General features: G+C 48.5%; 1 protein-coding gene across 3 annotated transcripts in view; it reads left to right on the top strand.

Annotated features, from left to right (window-relative positions):
* Positions 1-2962: 2962 nt before the first annotated feature.
* GFRA4 (GDNF family receptor alpha 4) overlaps positions 2963-21912 on the top strand; it is a 77458-nt gene continuing 58508 nt past the window's right edge. For all 3 annotated transcript variants that reach the window (XM_067297220.1, XM_067297218.1, XM_067297221.1), the window contains exon 1: positions 2963-3034. In XM_067297220.1, the coding sequence (XP_067153321.1) occupies positions 2995-3034 (40 nt within the window). In that variant the 5' untranslated portion in view covers positions 2963-2994. The remainder of the gene's footprint in view (positions 3035-21912) is intronic.

Here is a 21912-nt window from a genome sequence, read left to right as displayed (position 1 = left end):
AGAGGTTTTCCAAGGAAAATACCTTCTCATTTGTTAAAAAAGACGCTTACACATGTTCTAGTGGATACTTTTTCTCTTTTCTTTTTTTCTAGGCAAATAGCTTCTGCAAAAATAGAACTCTAAAAAGGAATCTGCAAAATAATTAAAAATAATAATAAGCAGAAAAATCCAATCATTTCCCCAGTTTCCCCGCTAGATGTTTCAATTGCATTTCAATGCAATTTCATTTTTAAATTTCCTTAAATGCAATCATACTCCTCTTAAAGGAGTCAAAAAAACAAGCTCAAAAGTAATGTCTTTTTTACTCTAAATGAGGTTTTATTAACACTTTATTTTTCCCCAATGAGTAGCTTGGAAAATACTGATTTTGGATGTGAAATATAGTTATTAAAGACATTCATTTATTTACAGTTTTCCCATTCTGACACAGGACTAGAAAACTAGCTAATTGAACAGCTCCAGACTGGTACATGGTAGAAACTTTCAAAAGGAGGGAGCAAGGCCATGGATCACCCCTTCCTCTTGATTTGCCAAGCAGAGGGGGAAAAAAAAAAAAATTTCTCGACCTCTTTATGCTTTATATATAATACCTAGAAACAACTGTATGAATTATTTTCCTACTCTGTTCTTCTCCTGAAAAATAGAAAGGTCCAGTTCCCCTGGTTTTAAGGGAGGACTTGATGGAGAATTAATAAGGTTATGCCACTAGGAAATGCAAGTTAAGAACCGTGAACAGCTCCAGCAGAAAAAAAAAAACAAGCCTTCTGATAGCTTTTAAATACCTGTTTAGCTAAAATACCTGACCCAGCAGTAGAGAAAACCTCTCATTGCAAAAGTTCAAAAGCACCCCCTGAGCTTTCAATTTGAAAAAAAAAAATACCACTACTTCTCTCATTTGCCAAAGAAGCCTCTATGCTTAAAAGGAAAGTGAAAACTTTATGAGGGAGGAAGGGAAGGAGGGAGGATGGAAGGGGAAAAAGAAAGGAGGAAGAGGAAAGGGGGATGCAAGAAGAGAGCAAGAGGCGAGGCGAAAAGAAGAGAGAACAGAAAAGTAAGTCCTTTAAAAGGTCAGGCCTGCGTTAGAAGGAGGAATAAAGGTGGCCGCTTATACAGGGTACTGACTTGGGAATGAGGCTTCTTACTCTGATGGCCAGTTAATTACTGGGTGAATCTGAAGACATCACTTCACATTTTTGTGTCTCAGCTACTCCATGCATGAAATGGAGGTAGTGGGAAATGATGCTCACTCATCATCATAAAGATTAAGAGGTGGCTTTAGGAGCCAGGCTCTGCTGCTTAGCTTCCTAAAGGAGGGTGACCTGCTGGGACATGGGAGAAGCACAGGGGGATGATGCCAAAGGCTGTCTTGCAGGGACTGGGTAGGGTTGGAGGGCTCAGCGCATCATGGGGAAGGACACATGGGGATGGGGATTGAGGGTGATGGATGTGGGAGGACATCACCTGGATTTACAGAGGTGGCTTTGGGGGGCTGCTTGGAAGACGATCGTGTTGCTGGAGGATTAATGGAAGGTATCGTCATGGGGACAGCAGGTAGGATGTGGCTCTTACAGTGGCACATTTACAGTGGTTTAAGGGCTGTGTCTCCACTAGTAAATGCCAGCGACAGGACAAGAGACAACAGGCACAAACTGAAACACAGACAGTTCCATCTGAATATGAGGAAAAACTTCTTCACTGTGAGGGTGACAGAGCACTGGAACAGGTTGCCCAGAGAGGTTGTGGAGTCTCCTTCTCTGGAGATATTCGAAACCTGCCTGGAAGCGATCCTGGGCAATGTGCTCTAGGTGACCCTGCTTGAGCAGGGGCGATGGACTAGATGATCTCCAGAGGTCCCTTCCAACCTCGACCATTCTGTGATTCTGCAAAATGGTCAAGACCAGGCTTAAACACTGCCACATGGGCAGTTATTGGTGCGCTCCCTGGCATGGCTTCATCCTGATCCTCCCCAGTGCCCAGGTGTGCCCGGGGGTAGCGTGGGGCATGATGGATGCAGGAGGGGCAACCACCGGCTTTGGGAGAAGAGTCCAGCCCTGCAGGTGCAAACCGTGCTGGACCACTTGCTCTCCGGATCAGAAGATGGATCAAGAGAAGAGAATGAGGCTGGAGGTGTTAACCCAAGTGAGCACCCGGCCTGATGCCGCACAGAGACAGGGCTTCGGGATCTCGTGCAGGGACGGCGGGATCCTCCCTGGGGGGCAACGGGAGAAGCGTGAAGACAGCTTGGGGCTGGAGGGGGCAAAACGGGGCACGCCACGGGGACGCGGAGGGCTGGTCACCGGCGGCTCCCCGAAGACCCAGGTGCGCGTACCTGCTCGTGGGTCGGGGAGAGGCCACCCCGGGGAAGGCGGAGCGGGGGACGAGAGGCAGCAGCGGGGCCGCGGAGCAAGGGGCGAGCGAGGAGGAGGAGGAGGAGGAGGAAGGCGGCTGTGCGTTTAAGCCCCTCCCCGCTCGTCCGCGGCCGGGGAAGCGAGGCGAGGCGAGGCGCGGGCGGAGGCAGCAGGCTCGGGAAGGCGGCGAGGGCGCAGCGCACCGCCGGCCGCCGCGGGATAAACCCCTGCGCTTCACCCCCCTCCCCACCCCCGGATAGAAGTTTGCTGCTGGAGAGGAGGAAGGGGAAGGAAAAAAGAAAAAAAGCGGAAAAAAAAAGAAAAAGTGTTTTCTGTTCCCCAGGCTGCCCCGGAGGCATGCGGCGAAGAGGAGCCGGCAGCACCCGCCGCTGCCCGGCCCGGCTGCGGGCATGACTCCGCGGCCGGAGCGGGGCTGAGCCGGCAGCACCCGGCAGCGCTCGCCCCCCGCCCCGGGGAAGGGCAGGGGCCGGGGGGGACCCGCCGCCCTGCCCAACCTCCCGCCGCGCATCCTCCTCCTCCTCCTCCGGCGCTGCTGCCGCCCGCCCGTCCGTCCGTCCGTCTGTCTTTCCGCCCGCCCGGGCCGGGCCACCTGCAGAGCCGAGCGGAGCCGAGCCGCGGCGGTAGGATGAGGGGCATCCTCTACTTCTGCACGCTGATCCTCCTGGGTGAGTAGCGCTGCGTGTCCGGCGGAGGCAACTTTCTGCTGGGCTTTGCTGCCAGGTCTATTTATCCGACACCCCGCTTCGGCTCGGGCCCGGGATGCTTCTCTTCCCCCCCTCCAGCATCCCAGCACCAGGGGAAAACCCTGGGGGTAGCATCACCCAGATTTATTTTTTGGGGGGGGGGGGGGGAGGAGGGACCTCCCAGCTGCCTTTTAGTTAAAGGCAGACACTTGCTCTGGCTGGATGTACTTCGGAATCCCACCGCTCTGGGATCTGTCCTACTGTCACTCCTGTTTGCTGTGGAAACGGCTAAATAACTCAAGGAATGAATGCACTTCTTGCTTGGGAAAAGAAGCTGGGGGAGGGGGGGCAGATTTTGCGCGGCGCCGAGCAGCCCCACAGTGTAGGGAGGAGGCTGGAAAAATGTCAGGGGCAAAACGCGGGTTTCTCAGCCGGTGGGAGTGGGCTGGAAGCACGTGAGCTCCAGCTCTGCTGCTGTGCGTGTGCAGCACCGTGCACCGGGCTGGTGCGTGTGTCCTAATTGTCAGGTTGACCTGAGTGTCTGTGTGTGTGTGTGTGTGTGTGTGTGTGTGTGTGTGTGTGGGCAGGGGTTCCTGCTGCAGATTTCCACACGCCTCCTTCAAGCTGGGCTGACCTCGGGTCTTTCTGCACCGGGAGTGCAGGGTTAAGGATCCCCGCTCCCCCTGTGCCCCTGAGATCGTTAAAGGCAGCTGCGACCGCTGGTGCAGGACACGCTGTCCCCCGTGGCGTGCCGCCGTATCCGCTGGGATGTGGTCCGCAGCATCCATGCTTTCAGCATCCCGCTCGCGTCCCGCTTCTCCCCGGCTCGGAGCAGGCAGACCTCTCGTGTGCAATGCCCGATGCTCACCCGGGTCCCTGGCAAGAGCTGTGCGAAGGGGCCGTAGTCCAGGGGCTGGCAGCACCGGGCAGCCAGGCTGGGAGCTGCCTTGCTGGCTCACTTTGCCTGGCTGCAACCCTGACAGCTCCTTTTAGGGTGTTTTTTCTTTTTCTTTCTCTCTTTTTTTTTTTTTTCCTCCTGTGCTTCTCTGAGATAGCAAACCCAAGAATGAGCCTGTGCTTAAATAGACCACGGAAGGCTGTGGGGAGGCAGGGGGCAGGATGCGCTGGTCCTTTTCAGGTGGCCGCTGCGGGAGGAAAAGGTCTTGAGATGTGTCACTGTAGCTGGGACCTCCTGGCCCGCACGGTGTGGCCTGGCACCTGCCTCCTCTGCACCCTGAGCATCCCCGCTGCCAGCCAACGTCCTGGGGTAGACCCCAAGCAGGTTTTTCCCTTGATGAGGAAGGCTTTGTCAGAGCTCCAGGTAACTCCTCGTGCCGGCTCTGCCTGTCACTAGATGTCACCAGCAGCAACTCTTGCAAGTCCCAAAGGCACTGGGGGATTTCAGCCCCCAAAGGGTGCCATGTCCAACCCTGGAGCGTTTCACTCCAGGGGTTTGGAGGATCCCAGGGTCTGAACAGATCCCAGTTTGGGATGGCTTCATCTCGCAGTGGCTGGAGCTGTGCCCTGGGCTGGGGTAAGGTCCCAGCCTCCCTCGGAGCTGGAGATCTTTCCTGCAAGAATTGCAGAGCCTCTGGGGTGGCAGCCCAGGTCTCTGCAGGATCCATTTTCCAAGTGGTTCAGATTGACTGAGTCACTGATTGACTGACTGATTGACTGACTGATGGACTGATTGATTTTCCTCTAGAGAAAGTAACTGAAAGAAAAGAGCTTCTGCAAATGGCCAGCTCTCCACTATCAGCAATGCAATTGGGATTAGTAGGCAGGTTTTAAGGACACATTCATTGCTTCTGGTCCAAGTTATAGCAAAATCATCAGCTAGTTCAGCCTTTGGCCTTCTGATCTCAGGGTCTCCAGAAGGACCTTTTCCCCTTTGAACTGGCATTTGACCCCTGCAGGCTCGGCACCATTCCCAATGGATGCCATCCAGAAGGCCCTTGCCCTCCTCTCTAGATGTTTTCCAGCCGGGCATGTAATGGATAGACGAGGGGTTACACATTTAGACATGCCTGGGGAGAGGTCCCACAGGGATCGGGAGTGCAGGGGTGGAGACCCAGTGTGGAGACAGCAGCTTCTCAAATTGCAAGCGCGGCAATTCCCAGCTTCGTCCGCACTGGGTGGAAACCACGTGGGCTGTAGCAGGAGACCCTCGCTGTTGTGTCCCCCCGCTTTTGAGAAGTTGCCAGGTGGAGGAGGCAACCTTTGGGGAAATTATGGCTTTTAGAGGTGGGACTAGGCAGTGTCACCGTCATCCAGCTTGGACGGAGAGCTCCTGCTGTCACTTCATACCCAGCTCCCTGGTGGCACAGGCACTCAGGATGAGCCAGACCGGGAAACTGGTCTAGCTGAACACTTTACTATTATTATTACTTTTTTTTTGACCACTTTTCAGCCAGATCAGCTCCTGATCTGTCTCACCAGCAGCCACACAAATGCCAGTGGCAGCCGCATGGGCACGGTAGGAGCATGCAGCTTGGGACAGGGATGTGGCTTGGGTGAAGTTCGTTGCTGCCTCAGTGTCCCCAGATATTGGCTTGCACTGCGGTACTGGCTAGAAATCCCACTCACAGGGCACTGATGAGGGATATTCAGGTAAAGCTAAAAGGCTTCACGGAAGATCAGTGCTCTAGAAAGTGCCGATATAATTAAATATCATTTGCTTTGAAACCTGTCTAGATTACACCCGTAACCAGCCCCCGAAGCATCCCCCATCCCTTGCGCAGTGTCCAGAGGACATATCAGTCCTCGCGTTAACAACGCAATAATTAGAGGATGAGAATGAAAATCTGGGCTAGAGCTGAAAATAATGGTTTGCTGCAAAGTCCTCATCATGCCCAGAGTCAGTTCTGGACCGTTGCAGAGCGCAGCCGCTAGCGATGGAGGGCAGGGCGCTGAAACGGCATCTGGGGTATCTTCTGCTGACAACTGTCGTGTTTACCTGGCAAATTTTAACTGCGCTCGGTCGTTAGCATAATTTGTAGCATATGTTTCCCACAGTCTCTTCACAGATGCAATCAAACACAAGAGATCGTCTGGCAGATTTTCACCTGGTTTTGGAACTCGGATCCCAGGGGGGGAGAGCAGAATCTCTTGCAAAATGCGTATGTGTGTGTGAGAGAGGGGAAAGCTGCTTAAATTAGTGTCTTTGTCAGTTCTGACAGGAGCAATCCATTATTTGCATCAATAAGAACGTGATATTTATGTCTCTCTGTATCGGCTCGGAGAAGAAATAAAACTTCTCCCTCAACAGGCTGTCCTCAAACACTGTGCCTATTCCTCAGCAAGGATCTCAACAGTGTATTTTCACCACACCTGGAAAATACTTTTCCAGAGCTCTGGAGCCTTAAATACTAATTACTGCTGGGTAAAAATTAGTACCAGTTAAATCTAATAATTAGTGTGAGCAGTATTTTATTTTGCTTTCGGGGACAGAAATGTCTTCTCTGTTATCCCGGTAATTTTTACACAAGACTTCTTTTTTGCCTGAAATTCAGCTGATTGTTTTCACACAAAAGACTTGTTCATTTCTATAACTTTCCATTTGATCTTTTTATGATTAGACATTTAATGTGGCTGAAGTTTGCCACCTTTCAATAAAAATACCCTGCTACCAAGATTTCCATTTCATCCTTGATTTTTTTCCCTCCAGTGGACTTTATTTTCCTTTTGCTTCCTTTTTTTCTTTTTTGTAAAAAAGGACCTCTTTCTTTTTGATCCAAAAGTGGAAAAGAACAAATTCAAAGGCTGTTCTCCCACTAAAACAATTTTTTTAGACAGAAATATTTCACTAAAAAATAAAAAGGAAGAAAACTATGAAAAGCTTGTCCCTGTCAATCTTCAATTCAGTACAGTTGCACTTTTTTCAAACATATCTCTCAAAATTCCCTTTGGTAACACCTTCTAGCAAGGACTTCAAGCCTCGATGGACTTGACGAGAGCTGTGAGATGTCTGAGACCTTTATACCATCCCTATGGATTCCCTTCACCTCTTTTGGCCATCACAACTTTAATGGTTCAAACATGGGAGTGTTGGTGTTGGACTCCTGGTGACAGCAGACTGGAAAATGAGGGTAGAGGATAAGTTTAAAGTTGTGGATGGGAAGTGGAGTTGTGGATGGACATTTGGTCCCGGAGATGGACAGTGGGGAAACTGAGTCTGGTGTGACTGAGAGGTGGCTTGTTGGTGTAAGAGTCCAGGAGGGGTTTGTGGTGGTCACAGTGAGGGAGGGGAAGGACCTGGGACTGTTGTGTGCATAGCAGGAAAGCTGCAGAAGTTGAAGCCACCATTTCTCCTGGGCAAGGAGATCCTGGGTCTGTCACGGTGAAGAACAAATGAGTGTGCAGAAACAATAGGGATCTTCTAAGGTCGCATCACATTTAAATGCCCTTGAATCATCCAGGAATTTATTCTCTTGTTGCAGCCCCCATTGCGCAAGGCCCTGTACCTAGCTAGAATGAAAAAATGGCTTTGAGGCAAGAACTGGTATCTAAGTAGGAGATGAGAGAGCAGATGGATCCAGGACCAGACATGGATGGGAGATGATACCAACTGGTGTGAAGACAGTCTCAGTGTATTGCTGTGTTGCTCTTGTCAGGGCAGGAGCAAGCTAGGAGAAGCAGCAGCTTGGTGCAGCAGAGAGGCAGAAGCCCAGGAGGAGGTGGGAGAATAGGAGGCAGCCCAGCCAACCTGAAATGTTTGCAGTGGTGGTATCTTCAGCTGGGAGACATCCACAGGCTACCAGTGCAGCTGGTGGTGGGTCACTCCTGGAGTGCAATTCACCTTATCCTACTGTGCAACCTGTTGCTGACACAGCCAAGAGACCCATCCAAGTCTCCTGGGTCCCATCTCACTCATGGGTGCAGGTTCTTTACCTCCGTTTTCCAAACCTTGGCTCCAGCTGCAGGACCCAATCCAGGGGGAGCAGAAGTTGAGCTGGTATGAAGCCCTACCCCATCTGCAGATCTGCCTTGGGGTGCCTTCAGTCACTCAGCAGTACCAGATGTTTTCCTGCTAGTGGGAATGACATCAACGCAAGGTGCAGGGCATGACCAGACCACTTGTGTGTTCCCAGAGCCTGGTCACCTCATGCGCTTTCTGGTCTACCTGACTGGAGTGAGCAGAAGTGAATTGCTTGCCTTAAAACATGTTGTGGGATCTAAGCCCAGCCACACCAGAAGGAGCTGCTGGGGAGACTGAGCTTTGCCTGCCTGAAACAGACGGCTCGAATGAGAGCTGAGGTCTCTCCTGAGACAAGGGTGTGCAGAGATCTACCTTTCAGGACACTCAAAGAGCAGGCCAAGATGCCATAGGGTTTACCTTGTTCAAGGATGGTCCAGGGAGTGGGCTTGGACCTCACCTCACTCACTCTGACATGCACCTAATCTGTTTCCTTTGAGATCATAGGATCATAGAATAATTCAGGCTGGAAGGAATGCTGGGGGATCGGCTCAGGACAGGGTCAGCTTTATAGCCTGATCTTGTGATCAGACGAGGTTACGTGGGGCTTTATCTATCCTAGTATTGAAACCCCCCCCAAGGGATGGAGACTGCAAAACCTCTCTGGGCCCCTGTTCCACTGCTTGACTGTCCCCATGGGCGAAAGTGTTTCCCTACATCCCATCGGACTGTATATGTATTCCCCAACTCAGAACTGTCTTCACCGTATCCTGCCACTCTTGAGATTCATCTCTTTTCACCTCCCTTCATGCGAATCCCTTTTCTTCCTCCACAGGCAGCTCCTCACTGCACACGTTCCTCTTTCAGTCCAAAGCCATCTGGGAGGCAGTTTGCATGAAAGTTGCTGTAAAAATAGTTGCGCGGTGGTTTTGATTTATTGAATCCAACTGGAAAAACCTGTCTGTGATACCTGCCCTTGCTGAGCACTTTGACAGGGTTATTAGCAGCACTCCCCACGCTACTGATAACGTATGGGTCATTCTGTCACGCAAGTGCAGGCAGCTGTTTTCAAATTCATGGGTCCATTTTACTGAGGGGAAAAGAAAGGGGTCAGGTTTTGTGATGCTTCTTCCAAAAGCAGGATCAAATGGCTCATCTTTGATATGTTGCCGGGCCCAGCCATTTATTGTTTGCCCCCAAGGGGATAGCTGTTCGCTTTGGCTGTTGGATTTTAAGCTGGTCCAGATGCTAAAGGGCTGGGAGTTAAGATCAGAGAAACCAATGGGCTTTGCTTTTCCTGTCTGTTCCTGTCACTTGTACAAAGAAGAGGAAGGCCAAGCAGATAATTCAAGTCAAGATGCAACATTAAGGCTTCTGCCTGAGCTGCAGGTCTTTAACTGCAAGAGGTCTGTGCTGTAGATTACCTCGCAGGATGCATTGCACACACATTTTTCAGATCCCTTCAGCCTCCGGAGAGTTTAGCTGCTAACGGATGTAAAGCCCGTGAGGAGCAGGGGTGCCTGTGGGATGTGCCGACTCTCTTCAGATAGGCAGCAATGGGAGTGTGTTTGGGAGTCCCTGTCTGTGCGGTCTGAGGTCTCTGGAGACTCAGAGCTGAACTGGGCCAAGTGAACGCGCGGGACAAGCCCCAGGGGAACGTGAGGGTGCACTCAGGGAGGGTGAATTGAACACAATCTCTGCACAAATGATCAGGCTTTGCTTTGAGCTCTGCATCAGGTGAGGCTGGCTGATGCCTTTGCAGCAGCCACCTGGGAAATCCCATCATCCATGATTAAACAGAGCAAAGAAAACACAGGGCAGCTACAGCCTCATGGGAAGGGAACCTTCGTTTGGATGACGGCTTTGTATTTTTTGAAGCAAGCTTGGTGTCTAAGCCACCATTTGTAGAAGGTTCACGTGGTTCTGGGCATGACAATTTTACACAGAGGGCAAGTCACTTAGGCTTTTGAACTTCTCGGTTCATCTTCTTCTGACGTGGCAATCTTTATTGCATATTTTGCTCTGTTTTTTCTCCTGCTGCTTATACCAGATCCTCCACAAGTATCTGTTCCACCATGAATGGAAATGATTATAACTCGCCTTTTCTGATGGTCCATCCCTCACCTCATCACCCGTAACTGGTGTCCAGGATTTGCAGACTGGCTCCGCAAGTGTCAGTTGTAGATGCAATCATTTTAGTGGCACATTTCAGCTGGGTGTGCAGCAGGGACGGGAAGCCAGCTTGCAGCAAACCTGCCCCTTTTTTCAGCCAAAGAAATTCAGACTTGCCCTGGGGAGGAAAACCAAGAGGAAACTTATAGCTTCTCAGCTACCACTCTCTGCAACTTTGGATAAACAAATCTTAATAACAGGCTACATATTTCTTCTGAGATTAAAACTTCCATGTATGCTAAGAAAAATGCATCACTCCATGACAGCCTTCACAGCAATATCTCTCAGATATTTTACAGCTGACTCTGTTACCTGCTATCTGGAAATAGGTAGCAGATGTCTCCGGTAGTAGCACACATTTTTTCCTTTGTTGCTGTCTCTGTTTTCCTTTGATAATTTAGTATGTACAGCAGAAGGCACCTTAAAAAGATGTCGCAAGGAATGAGGTGAAATAAAGCCATGCACATTGAATCTTCTGTAATAAAGGCTGCAGGTTAGGATGATATGTTTGCCATCTACTAATGGAGACGAGAGCAAACCAGCACGCTGAATTATTAGACAGGGTTTGGAATGAATCAAAGCCATTTGACCTGTTTCTGTTAAGCCCCAGACAAGGCTGAGTTTGCCTAAGTGTTTGCTCTGCATGGTGAAGAATTACACTCCTCCTTGCAAGGGTTAGTTGATTTATGCCTCAGATTTGACACTTGAGTTATAGCAATTTCACGGTAGGTCTTTTTTTTTTTGTTTTTTTTCCCTTTCCTCCTAGCTCAATCTGTTTGTTTTGTTTCTTCCTCTTGGTAAGAGAACATAATCCTGTGAGGCTGCTTGAGACAAACTGCACACCTTGGTCTGCCTGTCACAGCAACATCATCTTTCGGAGAGAGGGCACGGGCAGAGTCATCTCGGCTGAGAGCTCAGCGTAGGAAAAACCACTCGGGGGTCATCGCAATCACAGCTATAAGTGCCTTCGAGGTAATGTGAAGGGACTGTTCTCCTCACAAGGAGCTAGAACGGTGCTCGGAGGAGGAGAGAAAAAGAACTCAAGCTGCATGTTGGAAATAAAAGCTTTGTTTTGAATCAGGACAACAACCAATCACTTAAAATAAGAGAGAAGAGCAGGTTCCCCTTTAGGAAGATGATGGGATCACCTTGGGGTCTCACTGCGGTTTGTAGAAACAAACCTTAAAGCCCTAAGCTGTGCTTCCCCAAGGGCTCCCAGAAGGTGGTTGGGTGCCCCGTTCCCAGAGAACTTCCTGCTTTTCCAAGTTTGATTTGAAAGCTCGTCTCCTTTTTGTGGTGATTTAGGCTGCTAATTACAGGGAAAAACTAAGGGTAATGTCGTGAGACCCAGATAAGGAACCTTCTCTAAGACCCAGTCTGTTTTGTGGGGCTCTCCCACTGTTTTGGGAAAGAGATCTGGAGTTGTGTTAAACCTGTGATTTGAGACTTCTCAATATGGGCAAGAAAGCATGAGAAGGGAAGAGTGGAGCAGGTCTGGTGGTGATTCTGGTCTGGAGGTGGGAAGCGGAGGTGAAAGGGCTCATGAGAGGCTACGCAGAAGATGCAGGTGAACCTTCATAGGGAATCTAAGAGCCGGGAGAAGAAACACGTAGGACCTTAGCAAACATCTGAAGCTGAGTCAGGAACTGGGGAAGCCATAAGGGTTGAATTTCCCCATCTCTGAAAGGTGACTTGAGTCTCTGCAGGGAAGTGCATGTTAAGTGATGGCTCGGGGACCCATCCATCAGTGTGGCGTGTGGACGCATACACGCTGGGTAAATCAGGCCAGAGTTACCACCCCGCTGGGACTAATGCAAGGAAATTTATCTCCCTCTCCTAATATTGTTTCATTCTTCCTCCCTGCAGACCCAGCCAGGCCAATCCTTAATGTGTGTTAGAAAGCCTGTTTGTAATTAAGTACCTGACTCAAGGGGGCCCAGATCCCTGGCCAAGTTCTTTATATACTATCGCATTACCAATAAGTATTAATTATAATCAAAAGGGCTAGAGACAACAAACAAACCCAAAACAGACAAAAAAGGCAACAATACCCCAAACAAACAAACAAAACCCCCCAAAGAAACACAGTGAACTCTCCAAAAAGTTCCTAATTCTGCAGGACAAATGTTGTCCTGTGGTTAGAATAGGCAGCTGGGATTAGGAATCATGGGACCTATTTCTTTCTGTTTTTCTCAGGTTTTGAAAAGTGATGCAAGCTTACTACATCTCAGTGTAAAACGGGGGTATTTATATGGTAGCTGAGTTATTGTGAGTCGGGACCAGGTAACAGTGCAGCTTTTGACCTGGGATATTTGTGCTAAAGCTGCTAACTACAAGCTGGGATCAAAATTACTCATCAGTATATCAGAAACAATGTGATTTTTAGCAGCACCTGCTGTGTGTGCGATCTGCTGAGCTCTTATTTTGGTACTTACACAGGAACTGAATTCAAGTGCAGTAGCTGACTAATCGGCTTTGAAAATCTGCCTGTATCCTCTACACAGAGATCAGTGATCCTGCTTTGCGCTGGGATTAGGGATGTGCGCTGCTAAAGAGAGGGGGACGAACTCTGTAATGTGCCGCAGAGACATGGGAGCAGCCCTGGGATGCAAAAAAATAAAAAACGCTGATAGAAGAGCAGGCTGGGAAACCTAAAGCCCTTCCGCTAGAAAAAGAGTGGGCTTTTGGTACAATTTGGCTTCCAAACAACAACAGAAAATCAGGAATAGCAGAAATTGCAATAAAAGATAGAAAGAGAAAAAAATGTTTATTGATAATTTCAGGTAAAAAATGAGGACTCAAATGTTTGAAGTCCCAGGTGCCTCTGTTCTGTTTTACCTACTCTTAATGAAAAAGATTTTCCACAGCCTTCCTGGAGGATCACTGGACAGGAAGAGAAATGGACCCTGTTTCTCTTTTGTCCCCTGCCCACGTATCAGACAGAGGTGTCCTCAGCAGGTTGCAGGAGATGAGTTTCATCCCACCTGGTTTTCACCAGGTCATATGAATTATTCCTCTAATCAATGGATTGATTAGAGGATCAGTGTATCCTGCACTGATTAGTGTATCTCCAAGGAGGACAAAGTGAATCAAGGTGACGGTTTTAGACTGTTTCCCTGACTTTTAGTCGTCCTAAGTTCAATAAGATGAATTCCATCGAAGCACCAAGGTTTCTTCTCCTCCAAGAGAGAAGAAACGGAGCAGGGAGTAGCCAGGGAGCCATCATTTCAGTGTTTCCAACTCAAACAAAAATAATGCTAAAACATCATTTAGCACTTTTTTTTTTCCTACTTGCAAAAATCCAATTTTTCCCGTGGTTAAAAGAGAAAAGAAGAAATCCAATGGGAAATTCCAAATCAGTTTTGCAGACCTGATGAGCCCAGTCAGCAGTGATGACTGGAAGTACCTGAAGCTGACAACACTGCTGGGAGTCATGAATACCAGTGCCCAGGAGCCTTCCAAATCGCTGGGACTTGATTGTCCAGCCTATTAAAACACTCAGTGTTCCCTGAAATGGTTTTGGCCTGGCCCAGTTAACCATCTCCTGGACACTGGTCAGGTGTTAGCACAAGCCAGGGACCTTTCCCAGCAGGCAGTTTGCATGCGACTGCTCTGTTTTGAAGGAGACGATTGTTTAGCAGCATGGATGCAGGCTATTTTGGGCCATTTGGACCAGCACCTTGAGTTTACTTAATTAACTAATCTAGACACAGCATGAGAGAACGCCCGTTCCCTTCCAGACACCTGCAATTTCTCAGACACAGCCTGCCGACGCTGTTGGGCAAACCTGTTTCAGCTTAATCTCTTTCAACCCTTCAGATTCATCTTTTTCTCTGCTACTTCCAGCTCAAAAGGCTGGCAATGACATGCGATAATATAAAATAAATGATAGCGCTGCCTAATTTGATTGGGAGTGGATAAATCCTCCTGTTTCTAACAGACGCAGGTGAACGCACACCCACACATGTGCGGAGCCGGCAAGGAGCCTGGGATGTGCATATGCAGAACAGGTTCTCAAAAGTTTCTTGTAGAGCTTGTGCAGCAGCTGAATCAACTCTGAAGTGTCCTCTCCAACAGGCAGAGCCTTTCTTGGCTTGCCATTGCAGTTAGCATGACCTCGTGAAAGATAAGACACATGAGAGAAGTCTGAGGAAGCTTGATTTATCCAGAGTTGAAAAGGGAAAAAAGACACGGGAGAGAACATGATCACACTCTATAAATACCTTCAAGGTAACAGTGCAAGGGAAGGAAGAGGATTAGTCACACTTCTGTAAGACAGGGAGGGGAGGAGAGAGAGCAACAGCATGAAACAGAGAAAGAAAAAGTTTTAAGCTAGGATTTAGGAGGAAAATGTTTAGGTTATTTATTTTTTCTCTTTTTTACTGGAAAAAGAAATCGAAGGGTCTCAGTTTAGGCCAAGCGTGAGGCTTGATGCAATTCTTTTTCAGGAGAGTTGTGGGTCTTGGGCTTGAGGATTAAAGGGTGCATGTGTGTCTAGGGTTTGCAAGTCCATGCAGCTGTGAAGGGACTGTGTGGCCTCTGTGACAGTGTCACTAGCTGCTGCCTGATACACTTTGGGATGAGGGTTGGCCAAAGCTCCTTCACCCCCTTTTTTCTGTGCACCCCACATACCCATTCCTGGATAAAGTACGGGGACGCACACTGATGTTGAAGGCATTGTGGAAACATGGTGCTGCTCACCCGAGGGTCTTGGATGGTCCTTTGGTGGTAGGGCTGGTAGGTGGCTGAGTGGTGGCTGAGTCTGGGTCAGCCAAGAGGCTTGGCTGGCCCTGGGCTCTGCCTCTCGTTAACGGGTGATGAGGCGGTTTCCACTCCTCTCTAGTAAAATAACCTTGTTCTTGTTGCCTCAGACTTAGCCTCACCCTCTCCACCTCTCCCAGGGCCTCCCTGCCCCCAGGACACAAGGTCTCCTTCCCTGAGACATGGCTCTTTCCTCCCTAGAGGTGGGGAAGGCAGGAGCTTGGATCCAACCGTCTCCAAGGGACTGGCTCCAAGCTCAGCCTTGGGCATTTAATTCTGATTGTCACCTTCCATTATGCTGTGACTCAAAGTAAGTATTTACCAGAAAATGTGAGTAGTCACTGCCAAGATTCGTCACTATCTCCCCAAGCAAGTACAAAGAACTCCTTCTCATAACAAACCAAGGAGCCAAATACAGATCTCTCTGGGAAAACCCCCCAAGGCTACTAAGAACTATCAAGCTAATCTGACTAAGGTAAACAGGCTGATTATGCTGTTCTTCAGCCTGTGGTTTCCTGAGTAAATGAACTTAGTGTATGTGCATCTGTGCGTCCACCCCAAGTAACCCCCAGCCGAGTTTGATAGAGCTCTGACTAGAAGTCTCTGAAGCTATTCAGATCCCACAGGGTGATGTGAATTTGGCTGATCTGCGGAAAAGAGAGTGAGCTCCTAGTATTTCCACTGGGGAAAAAGTTAAGTTCACATCAGAAAATGTGCATGTGAAAGGAGATAGAGAAATCCAGCCTTCTTTCATACTGCTACTTGTTCTATTCCTGGTTTAGCAGTAAAGCACCTGCTGCAGCTCTGTGCAGAGCCAGGGAAGAGGGTTCCAGGATTCAAGTGAGTGTTGGGTGAAGACCAGTGAGAGCTCAGGGTCTCTTACCGTAGAGATTGTCCGTGCAGTCTGTCCAGGGAGGACAGGCGTACTGAAAGATTTATGTGGATTCAGGACTGTTCTTGGGGTAAAAGCAGCTGAGCAATTCTGAAGAAGAAGGATGATCTTGTGGACATTAGCTGTTGCAAAGTAGCATAGCTGTGGAAGCTAATATGGCATGCAGTCTCTCAGGCAATGCCCAGGACCTGGCTCCCATGCCATCTGAAACTTCCGATGAGGGCTACATTTTCCAGAGAGGTGGACATTGGTGTGCAAAGGTTGCAGGAACTCCCTGACAATGAGTTAGCTTTCAGTAGTGTCACTTTGGACGTGCCAAGGAAGCAGGAGAATTGCTCAAGGGGTGTCAGTTAGCTGGTGGTGATGAAAGGAGCTGGGGAAAGCACAGGCCGGTCTTCAGAGGGGACTGTCCTACTGTGCAACCCAAGCCTTCAAGAAGGCCATGCGCTGGACAAAGCTCAGAGAGCAGGGAACGCCCTGGCGCTCCCTGTTGTAATAAGACTTTTTGGCAGCTTCACTGCTCCGTTCAGCGCGTGCTGTGGCTCTGCTTGCATTGCCTCCCGCATGCTGCTCAGCTCAGATGTGACACGGCTTTCCTGGTCTCCGTCATCTGACGTGTGGGGTGGAAAAGGTTAATGGCATGGTGTGCAGTGGTCGATAGCTATTGACTGCAATAGATATTATGACAGCTTGCGGTGAGGAGGGGGACAGGGAATTAAGTGAATCGGCTAGTGTTTTCCCCTCGTCCGCACGTATGATTCATGTGCACCCGTTGAACCTCACTGCATGTTCCTGTTGTCCCATGTCTGGCTGTCCCACAAATCCAGGGCCTAATCAAGAGGCACAGAGCCTTGGATCTGCCCTCTTATGTTTTATGCAGAAATGACAAGGTAAAAGATCCGAAGGAAAAAAAGGTGAAAGAGAGGAAGGAGGAAAAAAAATGTTCCTTCATGGTGCTTTTGTTTTCTAACAATGTTGACATTATGTGGAGTAACCGAGTATAAAATCTGCCTATCGTTTGGGAGCTGGTGTGCAGAAAAGATGCTATTATCTGAGCCTTTTATGCCTCTTTACCCTGTCTGGATCAGAGGAGATAAATGCGTAGATAGGCGCTGAAGCTCCTATCTTTATTTAAGCTGTCAGGTACCGCTATGTTATTTTATGCTGATTGTTATAGAAAGCCTCCACAAAGAGATATATGTTTCTATATTCCCCCACAGTTCCTATTTTAATCCATAATTTAATAATAAAAGAGATGTATTTCCCTATATTATTTTTATTTGCAGTGTCAGTGCTTCTCTTTCACTCTTATTTTTCAAGTAAACATTCACAGACACAGAGCACTTAAAATATGCACATAATCAATCTTTTCTGTTCTCTTTTGGGCTCCCTTTTGACTATCATTGAAGCCATACTTTAATTTACACGTTAATGCAGAAACATCTTCAATATAAAACAGGCTCTTTCTGAGGATGGCCACCTCACAGCGAGCACATACATGTGAATGCATAACCATAGTCACATGCAAAGACGTTCTCACACCGCTCCCAGCTCCACCTGGGTACACGTGTACAGATACACACGTGTAGCCAAAAAATGACTCAATGATTACCTCCATAGAAGCAAAATATTAAACAGAGACAGGAAACATCCTTGAGCTCTGTCCTACTGTTGTCCAGTCTGGTTACTTATCAGCTTGTTCCCTGGTGTGGTTTTGGCTGCCGTTCACCAAAAAGTGTCTCGGCACAGTTAGGAGGCGACGAGGACCCAGGACTCTCCCCAGCAGGACACTTGGGCAAGGGTGTCCTGTGCTGGTGGGAGGAAAGGTCAAACACGTGGGCACACACAAGCCAGAATGTGCCTTTTGACCTCAGGGCCAGAAATGTGGTCCTGGCCTGTTTTATTGAGTAGTACAGCCAAAACCCAAGATGCCGTTGGAAGCAAGGGACTGACCTTGTTTTCCAAAGAATCACCAAGAATGATCCAGTTTTCAGCTGTTCCTAAGCACAGTGTGGGTGCTTCAAGGCTAAATTACAGCTGGGCCAGCGGCCAACAAATGTGAATAGAAAATGTATGGATCACAGAGCTTCACATGGGCAAGTGTATGTTTGATCTCCTGCTTCTTCGCAAGCCTTAAAAAAGACAGGGACTTTCTCTTCCTTTCTGCTGGCTGAACTCCTATTGGTTTTACCTACACATACCCCCCATGCAGCCAAGTACCCACAAAACAAGGTTCTCATGTCTAGACAACCTGAGGACCCAGAGTCCGTTTGCTCAGGCTGACACCCATAGCACCAGGCGCCTTTGGACCTAACCCCTCTCTCATACCCAGTGCTTGAGAAAGGGGCTGCAAGAAGAACAAGTGATTGAGGGATCAAAGGATAGGGAAAATATTGGTACCCAACACTGAAACATTGGGGTCCGGATAGACAATGGAGATGACATTCTGGGTAACTGACTGAAAATGCTCCATTTCTAATTATCATAAAGCATTCATAAGTGAATGATAGATAGGAGTATTATCAGATGCTGGGACCAGCTTACCCATCAGGGCTTCAGCCTGGACAATATCTTCCAAAATATTGAGATGCCTGCATCATATTAAGGTACTGACCTTCCCAGAGGTTTCCAGGAAAGGCAGGTACCCTAAGAGGAGGTAGGTTCCCAAACATCCGCGGTCTGGAGCCAGCATATCTAGTGCATATCTAGCTACCTGCATCTTGGGTGAATTTGCTTCATCTGAACCCATACTCGTAATTTCTCTGCAACTTGATCCCTCTGTGGCTGTTCGTGACCTTGTCTCCCTGAGACATCATCTTGGCAAAGTTAAGTGGCTCCAGGCAGCACTGTGGGAACCACTGGACAGAGGCAGGATGTGGCCACCAGGTATCCAAGATGGTTGAAGCAAGCAAAGGACTTGTGAGCTGTCTTTCTCTCTGGTTTGAACAAAGGGGCTTGAAAACACTTCATCTCACTTGTTTTTCTGCAGAAACACATCCTTCAACCTTCTGAAGCTGTTTAGAATTATTTGTCTTTTGGCAGAAAATATCTGCTTTCTACCATAATTGTTTTTATTTTTACGTTTAAAAAAAAATAATAACCCTTACCAACCTCACAATTTTCACCTGGCAGATAGCACCACAGCATTTGGGAATTGCAGTCTGGGTGGCTCGAGGCACTTGCTGTGCAGGGCTGTGTGACGAGACTGCATCTCCCAAGGTGCGTGATGGCTGGAGAGTGCGCTGAAGGATTGAGTCCTACGAAGCAGCCCAGCCTTCAGACAAGAAGGGTAACTGAAGCCGTTTGAACAATTACTAAGCAGCAGCTTGGCAGCATTTCAGACTTAAAATAGCAAGACAATTAGTGGAAGTAGTTTCAGTCTTGATTATTTTCCTCTTATGGCAGAAAAAGAATCTGTGGAAAGCTGAGATGATTTGTTTTCATTTGTGTTGAAATCATATTTGAAGCAGAAAGGTAAAATGAGGGAATCCTAACATTGGCCACACGCCTCTCCTGCACATCTGAACCCTGTGCCAACCAGCACCCATTCCTGCCAAGCATCTTCTCAAGTCCCAGCAGAAACCATAGTTGGAGGTACAAGGGCTGTTAGCATCATTTTTCCTCTACGTGGTCTAAAAACAGCCTCTAGTTTCCAAGCTGTAGGAGTTATATCTTTTAGAAAAAACAGGAAAACCAAAAAAATCTATATGAGGGATTTTTTCTGCTCCCATGTAAAAACTCATGAGAGAGCCTGGAAGAAAAATTACATGGAAAAGCAACTAGGAGTCACTAAGTCTAATGCAGACGTGTTTCTAACCTAGTGCAATTCTTCATGCTTGGATCAACATTATTGTGTTTAAACCTCAACCCGTGCTGCTGTTTTCAGATCAACATGGCTCAAGAATGCTTTTCATCCTCCAGCCCTTCTCTTGGTGACGGTGGGAGGGTTGTTCATGGAGACGTACAGGAGTCCAGCTTTCCAGAGGGACTGAGAGCACCCAGACTGCCTGCTGATTTCTTCACACTGTTCAAAGTAAGGAGCAAAGTTTCTCTTCATCACAGAAAAGTAAAACTGGGAAGCAACCAAAACTGGGAAGGACTGTTTTGTCCTGTCCCCTGCCAGTTCATAATTGGCATTTAGATTGGAAAAAGATTCACAAAACATCTTTTCCACCATGTCTCCCAAGTCCCACGAAAACACTGTAGTACAAAGTGTAAACCCATGCTCCCTGCAAATGACCCCCATACACACAGTGACTATTCTTGCACACACGGCACATCCCTTGGGATATGAGCACAACCACACACACCTCAACCATGCACGCCAGCGCTCCATGCCCAGCCCTCTGCCCCTACAAGGATGCAGCCATGGCACAAAGTGAAGGACAGATTGAAGGAGAGACTGAAACATGTTCTTCCCAGTGACCTCTGCACCTCCTGCCCATGTTGCTGCCGGCTCCTGATGGGAGCACAGCTCCACAGCAGCTACACCGTGTTTTGGAAGAGTCTAGTTGAGATACCTCCTGGGAAACTGGGAGGTAGCCCTTTCTGGCCCTGGTCGTGGTCCATCCGGCCCACCGATGTCTCTGCCTCCCCAGGGAGCTCCTGAGTTGGTGCATACAGGAGTTGTTATTGGGACTGACAACACGGACGGTGGGTGTGTAAGGACTCAAGAGTACACTCAGACACGCCAACGGCCTGATCCTCCGCCCAATGACAAGTATGCTTATTTATATTTTCTTCCCACACAGAGAGGAAAAATATGTGTGATTTGGCTTCGTGTGGGAACTGAATCAAAAGCTTACGGGAAGGAATGAGGCAGGACCCAAACCTCTCCCACTGCAAACCTCTGTCCTTCTCCGCCCACTATCCACCTCCCCTGGCAGTTCATGACAGCCAATTTCTACCTGTGGCTACATCACAAGCCTGAAAGGCTGCCTGTCTCCCCAAAGCCTGCTGCAGTGAATCTCTGAGATCTGGTCTAATCAGCAGGTTTGCAGAGAAAATGAGATTTTTTTTTTTTTTCTTCCTGGCTGAGTTCCAGCAGCAGCAGCTCCAACTCTCCAAGGCACATCTCAATTAATTAATAGAGTCAAACTTTATTAGAGACAGTTGTTGGCCAGAAATAACCCAGTCCTGAGCTCTCTTCTTTGCTTTTCTCCTTGTTGTTTCTCACTGCTGCTTTCTTCCCTCCTGCCTTTCTTGCCAGTGAAGCATGTCCTAGCAAAGCCTGATGGTGTGGAAACTTCTTTAGTGAACAGTGGAAGTTCAACCCTCCTCCCAGCCCAGATGCTGTGTTGAAAGTCCTGGTGGAATATATATATTCTCAAGCAGATCTTAGCATAGCCTGCCCAGAAGCAGCTTATGAAGGGTTGTGGTATGTTACAGCTTCTCTGTACAGGCGGGCAGAGCACAGAAAATGACTGCAATTAGAGTCCCAGAGGCTCTTGTCACTGAAAAAAAAAATGTCATTGGTGGAGTAGCAGTGAGCAAGTCTTTGAAAGTGACCCAGAAAGCCACCAGGTTCTGGTAGCATCAAAGGGTCTCCAGGCAGGTTGAGATTTGATCTGAGAGACTCCGAAGCTCCTAGACTTGGGCACCTGCAAAGAAATTGCTCCATCTGGTGCCTATAAACATGTCAGGGATGTGGCTCCCCACACCTCTAGCCTGCCTGGTCTCCGCCAGCAGTGCCAGCGAGCTCCCAAAGAAGGGCCATGTGAGCCATGCCCAGAGGAACAGCCAGCGGTTATAGGAAGCAGGACGTGGGTTTCCTTCCCTCCTCAGCCTGGATCAAGGAGGTTAAACCCCGCATCTCCAAGCAGCAGGAGATGGCCTGACACAGCCCAAGGGAAGGACCACATTGTCGTTCTGGCTGAACGACAGCCAGTCATGGATGGATGAATTCAAGGATTGGGACTGGGACTGATGAAGCCAAAGAGGAAGGGATTGTCTCAGCTGCCAACCAGTTCAGGGGTCCAGCTGAGAGGGAAAAATGATCAGGTAGTAAAAACCATCCTGACGTGGAGAACATTCCCATGGCTTTTCCACTGTGATTTTATAGAAAGAGGAAGAGAGAGAGAAAGAAAAGGGGAATGAAAGAAAGAAAGGGAGAGAGAAAGA

This window comes from Apteryx mantelli, chromosome 5, assembly GCF_036417845.1.
Source record: "Apteryx mantelli isolate bAptMan1 chromosome 5, bAptMan1.hap1, whole genome shotgun sequence".
In the NCBI taxonomy this organism is placed as follows: domain Eukaryota; kingdom Metazoa; phylum Chordata; class Aves; order Apterygiformes; family Apterygidae; genus Apteryx; species Apteryx mantelli.
The sequence above is the reverse complement of the archived record's forward strand: the minus strand, read 5'-3'. Positions and strand labels throughout refer to the sequence as shown.